The 13120-nt window shown below is 43.1% G+C and overlaps 1 protein-coding gene across 1 annotated transcript in view; it reads right to left on the bottom strand.

The window, feature by feature from the left end:
• Window positions 1-2152: 2152 nt before the first annotated feature.
• LOC308162431 (coiled-coil domain-containing protein 18) overlaps window positions 2153-13120 on the bottom strand; it is a gene marked incomplete at both ends in the record, with an annotated part of 19132 nt that continues 8164 nt past the window's right edge. Inside the window, 12 exons of the mRNA XM_080536584.1 lie at window positions 2153-2470; window positions 3627-3839; window positions 4361-4498; window positions 4665-4805; window positions 6363-6431; window positions 6695-6811; window positions 7082-7202; window positions 9258-9471; window positions 10068-10231; window positions 11026-11243; window positions 12023-12190; window positions 12526-12642. Of these exons, the coding sequence (XP_080392710.1) occupies window positions 2153-2470; window positions 3627-3839; window positions 4361-4498; window positions 4665-4805; window positions 6363-6431; window positions 6695-6811; window positions 7082-7202; window positions 9258-9471; window positions 10068-10231; window positions 11026-11243; window positions 12023-12190; window positions 12526-12642 (1998 nt within the window). The remainder of the gene's footprint in view (window positions 2471-3626; window positions 3840-4360; window positions 4499-4664; window positions 4806-6362; window positions 6432-6694; window positions 6812-7081; window positions 7203-9257; window positions 9472-10067; window positions 10232-11025; window positions 11244-12022; window positions 12191-12525; window positions 12643-13120) is intronic.

Here is a 13120-nt window from a genome sequence, read left to right as displayed (position 1 = left end):
GGTGCCATTACATGTATGAGGATGATTTATGTTATGACACAAGTATAAACATGGACTTTGACTCCAGTCCAACAATGAGGTGGATGAAATGGTATGCCCTATTGATAGGAGAATGGAGTCATTCATAGGTGAGAAATGTGATGTTGAAGTGCTCACAATATTCTCCTATAAAATCATTGGATTTAAACTACAATAAGTAGAATCTTAATTAATTAAAAATGAAAATGAAGGTAACCATCTCATAACCCAGAATCTTATTTAGAGATAGTTTGACTTTCTGAGACTTACAGGTTATACAGCATTCCAAGTATTATGGGATCCACACCCAATATTTAAGTCCTGTGCTGTGACTGTACCCCCACGCCCTCCTCCTCCCAGTACAACTCAACCTGTTGAAAAGCCACTTCCTGGCAGCTGGCTCAGACCAGTGGCAGAACACCAGCACTGAAAACGAGTAAGCTTTCCTTTTAATATTCCCCATGAAATCCCTCTAGATCCATCCATAAAAGCCCTCTGCACGCAGCTTCAATTGCACGTGCAAGACCGTTTGTGAAAATGGAACGGATATATCACAGCTGTCTCAATTTTGAGTCACTATCCGAATATAGACATGATATAGCATGATTTTTGGAGAAGAATGACTGAAATCGGACCATATGCATATTAGTTTGTCAAACCAGAGTCGAAATCAAGTGCGACTCCGACTTCGTTTGGACGAGCAGGGGGCCTGACACTGGCCGCTTTTGTGTAGTGGTGACCTGTCAGCAGCCGGGGTATTTGGCCATAGCATGTGCCATGTTTACATGTGAGCCCTTGGATGACTGAGCTCGGTGTGTTAGGGCTGGATGACTGAGCCTGGCAGGTTCAGGCTGGGTCCATCACTCCCTCTATCAGAGAGCAGCATCAGCACATTCTACTATTGTCAGCTCTAAACACACACATACACACACGCACACACACACACACACACACACACACACACACACACACACACACACACACACACACACACAGACAGACACAGACATACTCACAAACATTCAAACAATTCCAGACACAAACCACCATTGTTGTCCAACACATAACTTATAATCTACAAACCACCTTACGTGTCCTAACTTGAGCAAAAGTTACAGCAGCCTAACCCACAAGTGATGGAAATGTACATTCCAGCCCACCCAAACAGCTGGTGAGCACTGTTTGAGTAGCAGAGTCTTTACTAGTCCATCCTTACCATGCCATGATAGACATTGCAAACGGACAGATCTGAAGTCAGTGGCCTCTTTCTCACCTGTAACCTAAATGAAGCAGTATTGTGCTGCCTACTCACAAGATCTAGGATGAGTGGAGGAAAAGATTTGGAGGCAGCATTAGGATCAAATCGGCTGCAGATGCTGCTCCACTTTAATTTCCTGCAGCAGCCCTTACTCCTGCACAGCAAAGCAATACTAATGGCATCTTTTTGAACAGTCAAACAGTTCTAAAAAAAAAAAGCAAACCCATCTGGCATAAGAATCTGCCACGTCTCACAGTAGTTTAATATTAGTCATTTATTATCACAGTAACAGTGCTTTACTGGATGGACGGGTATTGTTGGCACAAACAGTTGCAGTGAAGAAGTAAACGAATGTTCATGTGCTTCATGGAGACGTAGTTTAAAGCTAATCTTAAAGAAAATCGACAACAGACAGACAAGTTGTAATACTGTTCTTATATCTCGAAAATAGTATCGATATTGTTGATAAATATCTTCTTAAACAAAACTGAGCATGTCATTTCGCTGAGTGTATAAAGTTGCAACTTCTACGGTAGATAAGTTCTAAGAGGATTATTCCTATTTTTGAATGGACAACAATGTAAATCCTCCAAAAAGTAACCTCTCACTTTGGATGCTATATACTCATGAACATCAAATACATCTCCCAATCATCTTGTCATCAAGCATTTATTTTATGTCTGAAAATAGAATAGAGGAAGCAAGTGAGTTGTTTTCAATGTAGCACTAGGTTGAAGTAGACTACTCTAAGAGAAATGAGGGTTCACCTGAGGGGTGCAGCTGACCTTTAGGCCAGGTGTTGTACCCTCTTGCCTCTTTTGGTTGTGGTCACAGAGTCCAACTCGTTTTTATTTGCTTACTCTGCTGATGTGCTCTTTAATAAGCGGATTTGTGACGGCGGTATTTCTCTGGTGTGGACTGTGGACTGCGCAGACCCTCGGCTAGGCTCTGTGGCTTTAAACTGGCCGACACACTCTCCTTCAGGCTCTGGGGGAGGTCAAGGGAGTTGTCATCTGGCAAGTCTGCTGCCACTGTGGAGGACCTGTCCTCTCTGTTCCTCCATGGCGAGAGGTAGCTGGGCCCTGTAGTGTTGTGGTCTGTGGTGGTCAGGCCAGAACGCACTGCTATGTTATGAAGCTCTGAGGTTCTCTCGAAGCTGGAGATCTTGGTCTTCAGACGAGTGATTTCAGATTCCTAAGGTGAGAAAAGATACAAAAAGAAATGACATCACAAAGCCCACGAGATCTGGGCTGCTGTTCATTCCTTCACCACCATTTTAAAGTTGTTGTTTTTTCAGTGGGGCAGTCCCAGTCATATATCTGTCTTTTTATTGGACAGATACAGTGAAGACAGACAGGAAAGTAAGGGAGAGAGAGGGCATGTCAGCAGGGCATAGGCCGGATTCGAACCCATGCCGACATGGGGATATGCGTGCACTGTAGACCGCGGTGCTAGACCGCTGGACCACCTCAGGCCACTCCTTCACCATAATTAATGGGTATGACTTCCAGATACATTTGGCTCAGATTAACCATCAAATGGACCCGTGTTTTTAAGAATGACAGGGCAGCGTTAGATTGACATGAGATTGTCATGGAAAATCTCTTACTCTAATACTTTCAAATAGAAATAATTCATTAATTCATTAATAATACCAATGTAAATAATCAAAGAAACCCTGCATACCAAATGATACCTTCTGTTACCCTTTCTATCTATGAATTCATGAGGGTTAGGTTACAATCATCACCATCTAAACTTTTACACACACACACACACACACACACACACACACACATTTTAACACAATTAGATGAAGAATCCACCATAAGATCTGTAGTGGGAAAACATTTTGTCATACTACTATCAGTCAGACTGTCTGGGCAGAATTAACATACTTAAACGACCTCAACCGACCTCAACCTACAATGAAAACCAGTTTCTCTACTTGAAACTTGACATTGGCTAGACAACAGACACATTTAAATGATCACAAAGACCTAATTACTCTCTTTTCTCTTAACATGCACCTAGAAGAGACTAGCATCATTATGACCCCCTCCTCATCACAGATGCAGACAGGAAATGCCTGTGATTGGCTTGAACCTTACCTGAGGGCGGGACTGATTACCTGTGTATAAAAATCCATGTTTTGTGTCTCTTTTCTGAGAACCCTTTCACTGTCAAGACCTTGTCTGACATGCTTGTAAACTGTTCTGCTTTTGCAAAAGACAATTAAATACCTTTTCTATACAATTAGAAGAAACCAGGCTACCTTTTTCTATTTTCTATTTAGATACTTAAATATGTCCCTAAGAAATCCCTTTCATACTCCGTGCTTTCCAATTACCTTGATGAGCAAGGTCTCACTGGTGCTCTGCAGCAGCTGCTCGCGGGACTGGAGCTCAGCCAGCAGGGCGGCGCTGTTGCGCTGGGACTCCTCCTGCTGGGCCCTGGTGTTTTGCAGCTCCAGGGTCAAGTGGTCCTGAGAGCTGCGCAGGGTGCTGGAGACACACTCAGAGGCCCTCAGTACCTCCTCCCCGCTCTCCTGTAGCGCTGACAGCTAGAGGAGAGAACCTGCATTGGATTGTGTAACTGACGGTGTCTCAAGCACAAGACATGTTCAAAGTCACATGTTCACAATAGAAAATGGTCAGTTCTATTAGCACCACAGTTAGTGATTCATAGATTCCAATGAATGGTGACAGCCATGCAGAGCATATTATGTTAATGGTCTCAGAAACTTTCATTAGGTCAGGAGTTCCAAACGTTTTTGTCTCGCAACCAAAATGACATGAATCATTTCCTGTGACCCCAACAATTTGATTGCAGGCTATGCCAACACATTATCGTGATGTCCAAGTGTATTCTAATCATCATCAAATCATCAAGGTTACTTCGATTTTTATTATTTTATTTTTTTTAAATCAGAGGACCCCACATTGGGTCCCAGTTTGGGAACTGCTGCATTAGGTAAAAGTACCTTGCCTTTTTGATTGAATCTACTCACAAACAGACACTGAGTATGACCTAGAAGGTTGTAATCTTGTGAGGCCTATCAAACAAAGAAAAACAAGTCTCTACCTCGTTCTGATGCAGCTTCCTGAGTGTGTCCAGCTCCTGCCTCAAGGAGGCCACAGTGGCCTGCAGCCTGGCCTCTGTCTGGGCCATCTGCGTCTTCATTCTACACTGTTCCTCCTCCACATGTCTGGCCTGACTCTCCTGCCACCCGGAAACAACCACTACTGCTATCATGCACAACACTTAGATACTATATTATCTAAGTACTTAAGCATTCAAGCACTTTCTTCTGTTCAAAAGATGAATTCCTTTATATCAGACCACTGGCAGTGTTGGGGTATGGTAGTGTGTTGTGTATGGGTCAAACCTTTTCACGGCCAAACTCAGCACTCTCCTCGACCTGCATAGCTAGGCCCTCACACCGACTTCTCATCTCCTGGAGGTTTTGCATAGCCCGCTGAAGCTTCTCCCTACCTAGACGTGAATTCTGGTCCTGAACAATCGCTTCCTGGTGGACAAACAGACACACAAGTGGAAAAGTAGCTGAACACAGAGAGCACCACCACAATGAGAAATACTGTACATGTCAAAGGAGGAGTAAATGTCAACACTGTAAGAAGTACACTGTAAACAGTCAACAGTAAACAGAAAGAACGCTGTCAAAAATTAAACACTTGGTAAACATGTTTTTGTGTGAAAGTGTAAAAATAGCAGTGTGATGAAAAGTGATGAAAACATAACCATTGTTTTTTGGACAATAATAATTGTCATAAATACTGCTTAACTGCTATAGCAAAGCAACTGTCACACCTCTGACAATGCATTGTGTTCCTTTACCCACACATACCACATATACCAATACTCCTTATGCCTCTGACAAATCAATATTTAATGTCATAGTTGAGATTTGTAGGATTGTTTGCCCACCCCTGCAGTTTGGAGTTTTGTTTGTCAGCTGAGGTTATTTCATTATATAAGACTTGAGGAGTGACGCACAATTATCTGGTGCGTCATAAAGTCATAAAAGAGAGTGTGTGTGTGTGTGTGTGTGCATGCGTATTACTGTAAGTAGTGCATGTTTGAGTAATTGTGTGTAAGTGTGTGAGTTAATTGGCCACTGCTTTATTGTACAATGTTAGATAATGAGCTTCTCATTGTGGAAAAAATGAGAAACCGCTTTTCACACACCCCTCTCTCTGAACCACAAGGACAACACTCCCTCTGCACATTCTGACATGTTGACGAGGGTGTTTGAATTGTAAAGGTGGGTTTGGATGGTGGGATAAACGTCCTCAGGGGAATCTGGTTAGAACACTCAGAGGAATACATTCTGTTTTGTTCCGTTTGTCTATCTCAGACGTCCTAAAATTAACTTGAATTCGGCCCTTCTGAGAGTCAGGAGCCTGAAAACAGTATTGTATCCCTCCAGTCCATACTGAGAGCTGGACCTATTTACACATATGGCGGTTGAGATTCAGTGCCCAGCATAAGCATTTTTTCTTCTTTCGGCTCTACACTCCAAAAGTTGGGATTTGATATCAAACAATGACTTATTTGATGGTATGATGATGAACTGTTCAAAGCCGTTTGGCTATGTTTCGATCGTTTTATTTCCTGTTTTGTCAGCCTAGTAATGTCTTTCACTGACACCCCCTTGGTCCTCAAGTTGACAGACACCAATAGAAAACTCCAAAGGCAAATGCAAAGTCTAGAATGAATACTACACATTGACGGCTCTCATGCCTACACAAATGATGCGACCGAATAGACCTGACTTACCAGACAACTGTCAAGCCAATTGTCCCATTACTTTTCGGTACTCTAAGAGTACTCTAAGATATACAATAAAAGCTGACAATCTGTACTTTAACCTCATAGTAATTGTATTATTGAAAATCCAAACTTCTGGAGTGTAGAGCCAAAAGAAGAAATAATGCTTCACTGTCGACATTACTTACGCAGGGCGCTGTATGTATGAAGACATCTAACAACCTCTCAGCGAAATGAAGAACAATTTCGTCTCACTCTTCCTCCACCGTTCTCCTGCATGGAGAACACACTGTACCTTCTCTAGGTTCTCCTTTCCTTGCAGTTGTGTCCTTATCAACTCTAGTCTCTCACTCAGGAACTCCACCTGACAGACACATACAAAATGAATCTGATCCACTGAATGCAATCAGAATGAACAGGTGTATTAGAAAATCACAAGGAAACAATTATTTATTCATTTCTCAATTGAGGCTTTTTATAACTCAAACATTTGACTTCATATAACGCAATCTCAGCAGATGATATCCTTTCTTATGAATCTACTTTTAACATGAACATTTGATATATAATATTGACACTGATGGACATAACGCTTATTAACAGAAAGAACAGGTGTATGTTGTTGACCTGCTTGGTCCTCTCTTTGGTTTCTCTTTGGGAAGTCTGAAATGCCCCCCGCTGCAGTATTAGCTTCTGCTCCATCTCCTGTGCGTGATTCCCAACAGCCACCTCTAGCATACTTAGCTTATGGAAAACATAGAATTAAATAATGTTTAGATGTGTGAAATCATCACCTATGACTCGTTATTATCTTTGAGTGTGTGTGTTTGTGTGTGTGTGTGTGTGTGTGTATGTGTGTGTGTGTGTGTGTGTGTGTGTGTGTGTGTGTGTGTGTGTGAGTGTGTGTGTGTGTGTGTGTGTGTGCGTGCGTGCGTGCGTGCGTGCGTGCGTGCGTGCGTGCGTGCGTGCGTGCGTGCGTGCGTGTTTGTGTGTGCCGGCACTACTCTGTTGCACCTGAAGGGCTTTTTGTTGAAGCTCCTCCTGGCTTTCTTTAAGTGCAGTGTCCTTGTCTACAACCTCTTGATTCTTCTGGTTCAACTCCCTACATACCTTCTCCAACTCAATGTGTGTCTCCCTATGGGAAACATGCAGAAAAACTCACCTAATCAATAACATTGGTTGTGGTTGCATTCATTCACACACACAAACACACACACACACACACACACACACACACACACACACACACACACACACACACACACACACACACACACATCAAGCAGCATCATAATAAATCCAGAAAGTATTCAACATACATTCATTCAACATATTCATTCAACATATAATCCAGAAAGTATTAAACATATTCATACATAAAACTAAAACTAAAAACTAAAAAATGATTCTTTTACACTTTTCATGCTCTGAATATAAACCTAGAGCATCAGTGTCGGACATGTTTTGGTCATGACAGAAAATGATAGCCCATAGCTTTCTGGCATGTGATGCTGTGCTGCCGAAAACAATGCTAAATTTAGACCACATCAGATCACATCTTTGCCACAGGGAAGAGTTGGAGCACAAGGGCAGAACTCAGCTGACTCTCTCCACGGGGAACAGACCAAACACACAGACAAGTGATCCCTGTGGGTGTTTAAGACACGGGAATAATCTGAACAGGAACGATGCTGCCCCGCATAGAATGTACCAACAACCTTGTTTATAACAAAGAGTTGGGTCACAGTTCCTTGGTGTCATACAATAACTGTATTGTCCGAACGCAAGTCGATATGAGAACATCATATTGACTTTTTGGTCAGAAACACTACATTCTATCTGTGGTTGCTGGCAGCCCCAATAGCATGCTGTGGTGTACTCAAGACAGCAGTGCTAGGACACGTTCAGCGGTCACATCCATGTAACAACAAAAACAACCATAAATGTGGAGGTTGTCAACGTCATGCATTGAAAATATGATTGCTTGGGAATTTCGTTGTGTCCATCACCACATACGTCTTAGATGAACTTTGGCACTCAAAGAGTTTCAATTGAAATCAGGGCTCTGAAAAAAAAACGACATCAAGGATATGTAAGACTCTTGTGATATCTTGGTTTCATAAAACAAAATGAAAGATGTGATCTCTGGGATACAGATGGAAAATCCCAAAATAAAAATCGATATGATACAAATATTTTCTTTTCATTATGTATGAACTGGAGGGCATGCAGGAGTGTAATGAGGTCAATGAGGTCAATGACAACCCATACTCAACTTGTGAACCCAAGAACATATAAGCCTGGTAATGAACTTGCTGTATTGACTGCTGCTTCACGTCACAGAATGGTGCAGCTGAAAAAGCACCAGAAAGTTCTTCCACAAGTTCACTGCCAAGGACAGAGCTGTTCATCAGTCAATCAGTCAATGATTGCCTTATTGATGTAGATGTGCAGTTTCTGTCCCTGGCAAAATTACTTTTTGGGAAAATTATCTTTGACACAAGGTCACCACAGCAAACACTGGAACACAATGTTGCACAAGTTTGATCTCGATCTAAAGAAAAGCTTAGAAAACCATGGTCCTCATATTATGCTTATTTCACCATTTGCTTATGAGACAGGCTCTTGGTTATTTACATTCTGGTTTGGCTCTAGCAAAAACAAAAATACATCTCTAAGATTCATAAAACAGAGAGTTCTGAGAACAAGAGCTGACACAAGTTCACAGTATATATATCAATCCTGACCGACAATCGTGAGTTAAAAAAAAAACATTTGTTGCAAGTGAAAAGCAAAAGCAGTAAATGCAATGTAGATCATATTTCCCCTTATTAGGGGCAAGTACAAACACAGTAATTTTTTCAATCGCAAGATATATGTTGTGTTGCAGATGAAAGGTATCTATTCGGCTGTGTCGCCAAGATCGATGTGTGTCGAGGCCTGATTGGTGAACGGGAGGGAAGCAGAGGGAATCAGACAGGAGGAGTACCAGATGGAGTCTTCTTGTTCTAACCGAATCGGTGTGGTTGGGACCATAGGAGTTGGCCCCGGAGAAACCTCTACCCAGCCTTGAGGGAGAGACAGGCGGCGGGGTCGACGTTTTGACTGATAGGGTGGATAGCAGAGAATGAGGGGGCCGAGGCCTCACGTTTACACCAGGGGTGGAGGGCCGTTAAGGTCGGTGGCTCACCTGAGCCCCGCAGCCAGCTTGTCCATGGCAGCTTTGCGCTCTTCTGCTTTCTCCTGTGAGCGTCGCAACTTGTTGCGCAACTCCTGGAGGTGGTCTAGCGTGTCCACCAGTTCTCCACGCACTGTCTTCATCTGGCTCTCCAGCAACTGGGTGTGATGCAAGGAGTTCCGTCTGTCCCGTTTACTGCAGCGCACCCTCTCCTCCAGGTCCTCCACTGCACCAGGCCAGAGAACAATATCAGAGACACTCAGTAAAACAGGAAGGAAGTACACGCAAACACAGATGAACAGAGACACAGAACTATCAAAAACAACTTGTATATTGGCTTAAACACAGCCAGTATACCTTTACCTTTACTAAAGGTACTACAAACATTTAGTTTCTAAATGTTTTGCTCGAGGGTTGACTGTGATCATACTCATATGATACAATATCAATACATCACTCATTAAACCCACACATTATTTTTGTTTTATGCTAAGCACTATGGCAAAATAAGCTTATGCTCATGGGTATAGGAGGTGTGTCCCTATTTTGACTGATGAGGTCATTTCTGGACATTGTTTCTGATAATTAAGGTGACTACTTCAGACTCAAGAGCATCCCCAGAGACAAGGCAAATCTTCTAAAATGTAACTTTATAACGATACTGTACCTTTATCACATGACCTAATAAAAAAACTCAAAAAACTCAAATTCACAGAGAGCACCAAAAACAGTGACACACATTCAGAGAAGTAAACATTCAGTGAATAGAAGAAGGATTGTGATACAGACCCATGTTGTCCCGGTAACCCTCTGTTTCCGTACCAGACGTTGTCTTCTTCTCCATCAGGCCCTTGGTTTCCTGCAGCATCTTCTCCATCTTGGCGAGCTGGGAGACCTTGGTGTCACTGTCGCGTCTGATCCGCAGTAACTCCTGCTCCCTCTCGCTCAGCTGGCCCTGACACTTACTCATCTCCTCCGTCAACTGCCTGCGTAAAGTCACACTGGCACTCAAAAACACTGAGCTACAACGGTCACAACTGAACAAGTTAGCACTGATTAAAATGTTACTTCACAGCACAGAAAGCACTGCGTCTGACTGTTGAAAGCTCTACAGTAGGTTCTGGAAACTGACAGCTATCCCAAATAACACACAGTTATGTTCTCTACTGGCTCTCTCCACAGAGCTGATCAGCTTCGGAAAAGTCTCTAAATGGTTCTTTCTACCTGCCTACAAACATGTAATGTAACACTTGTCTTCATCAAACTGATCTGTGGGGGCTTGGAAAGCTTGGCTCTTTATATAAGCGGGAGAAGAGAGGCAATGAACTGCAAGCAAGCAATACTGAGAACAAAGGGTTGCAATCAGACATAAGTCATGAGACTAGCTTCACCAAGCCCCGCAGCTAACTGACATTTTACACGTTACACAGTCTGAACACTGGGGCACAGCTAAGCTAGTTAGATGCTAGCATCTAATAAATGTGCACAGTGATTGGTGCCTACAGTAGAGTCAACAGCTACAGCAGGGCATTGCTGAATGTCAGGGAACCCACAATGTAATGATAACCTGATTGCATAATTCCCCACATTTTTACAAGAGGTTAGGTCTTAGATGGAGAAACTCTGATCTGGGCCTTAGATTAAGACCTGTGCCTGGAATGGTTTGATTGCCTAGGTCTAGGACATCAAAAATCTGCCTCCTCTCAGTATAGGAAAATCACAATCTACTGGCTGGATGCACTGCAGGGTTTGCAGTGTGGGGAGAGATGGCTTGGCTCACATGACAGAGCTGGAGAGCTGGAGGGTCTCTCTCTCACACTGTTCAGCCTGCTGACTGGCCTCCTGGGCTCTCTGCTCCCTCCTTCTCAGCTCCTCGGAGGCCTTCTCTTTCTCCAGCTGATTGGAGACCTTCTCTTTCTCCAGCTCTTTGGAGGCCTTCTCTTTCTCCACCTCCTTGGAGACCTTCTCTTTCTCCAGCTCCTTCTCTAGACAGGTCACCTTGGATAGCAACAAACAAGTCATTGGGATCTGTAGAATCAAAGTCACTGTGGCCTAGTTGGCTATTACATTATGCAAAACAGTATAGACACACTTACTCACTAGACTCACACCACATGCAGGCGAGTTTGTATTTTGTTGCTAAATGTCCTAATTTACACTGCTGGTGTCTTCTGCTCTATTCTAAACGCAACAAATGTTTTGGCGAAGATATTGCCATAGTCACTCCTACAGTACAAGCCTAAGGAAGCCAATCTGGGGAGTATTCCATCAACGTTGCTAAAGGAAAATCCAGGCTTGTCTTGCGAGACTTAGCAAAATAAGCCTGGATTGTCCTTTAGTGACGTTGATGGAATACCCCCCTGCACTACAGGATATATCCAAACAATGATGCCTTTTAAGACACACATGAGTATAAGAAAGCACAGTCAGTTATTTACAGACATGGTAACTATTTGTATTTAATTTTGGAAAACTCCTCCGCCTTCAGTTAGTACAGTCTCTGGGCAACAGACCCACAAAAGCTTGCTTTGTAAATTGAACAGAGACAGTAAAAGCACTTGATAGGAGCATTTGTATTCTGTGTCCTACAACCCCAAACAACAAGAGATGACACAAGTGCAGCTGGTGATCAAGTCTTTACTTGCTAAAACGGCCCGGCTCGGCACGGCTCGGCACGGCTCGGTTGGCAGTGGAGAAAGCAAAACAAACCGGGCTCACGCGGGTCGGCACGGTAGTGGAAAAGCGTCAGAAGGGCCTTGATCTTAATCCCACTATACCTGTTCCAATAGCAGTGTCTGGCTGTCCTCTAGCTGGGACACTCTGGAGATGTTCTCCTGGAGCATGGCCTGCTGTCTCTGGACTGTATACTGCAGCTGCAGGTTCTGTTCACTGGAGCTCTGACACACCAGAGAGCTGCTCCTCACCTCTGCCTGCAGTGCCTCCATCTGGACACAAAACCACAGCTAACAACTCACCTGAATCTCTACTGGACCTTTTGAGGGGTTGACTAGTCTAAACCCATACACTCAAGTTGTTCGCTTTTCTCTCACACATACACTTTAATACTCAACTGCTTTATACTTTTATCATTTATCATTTATAATACTTATAATTTATCATTTCTATCTATAACAACTGTTTGGGCTAAATCTACATGTGAGAGCCTTGCAGTCATTGTCATTTATTGTCTGTTGATTTGAATGACTGGTTCTTAGAATGAGATGAGTGTCTGAGTCGGCTCACAGGAAATGAAAAGGGTGTCGTGGTCATGGAGTTCTACCTCTTTACTTCTTGTGTCCAGCTCTCTCTCATACCGTCCCTTAGCTCTCTTGATTTGCTCCATACAGCTGCTCAGTTCATCTTGGCACGTCGACAGCGCTGTCTCCAAAAGGTTCATCTTGAACAAGATGAAGGAATAAAGCCTGATTTAATTCTCAGCCTTATCCAGGGCCAGCCGCTGGCATAAACACTCTATACGGTTGTTTAGGGCCACACTACTCAATCAACTCTGTGAGGTGGCGGGGGGGGGACGACAATCAAAATGTGGTTTAGGGCCAAAAGTCAGGCCTGGCCTTATCTGTGTTAATAGGTGGAGGGGGATGGATTGGAGATCATTTCGAAAGTTTTAATTGATTTCTTCCAAAGTGAGTCAAGATTTATTATATGGTCCCCTTATTACTGTACCGATAGACATTACTTAGAAAACTACATGGTGTAAAATGTTTCAACAGTTTAATAGGTATCAAAACCAAAAGTCACAGCAACGCGAGTTAGAACTCTCTGCACGTCGGCTTGGTGTGAATTGCTTAAAAGTTGTCGTTACTGAAACAAGCCCACCTAATAACAATTATGTCGAAGAACAACAGTTGGACTTG

Source organism: Nansenia antarctica, assembly GCF_963989245.1.
Source record: "Nansenia antarctica genome assembly, chromosome: 7".
NCBI classification, from domain to species: Eukaryota; Metazoa; Chordata; class Actinopteri; order Argentiniformes; family Microstomatidae; genus Nansenia; species Nansenia antarctica.
The sequence above is the reverse complement of the archived record's forward strand: the minus strand, read 5'-3'. Positions and strand labels throughout refer to the sequence as shown.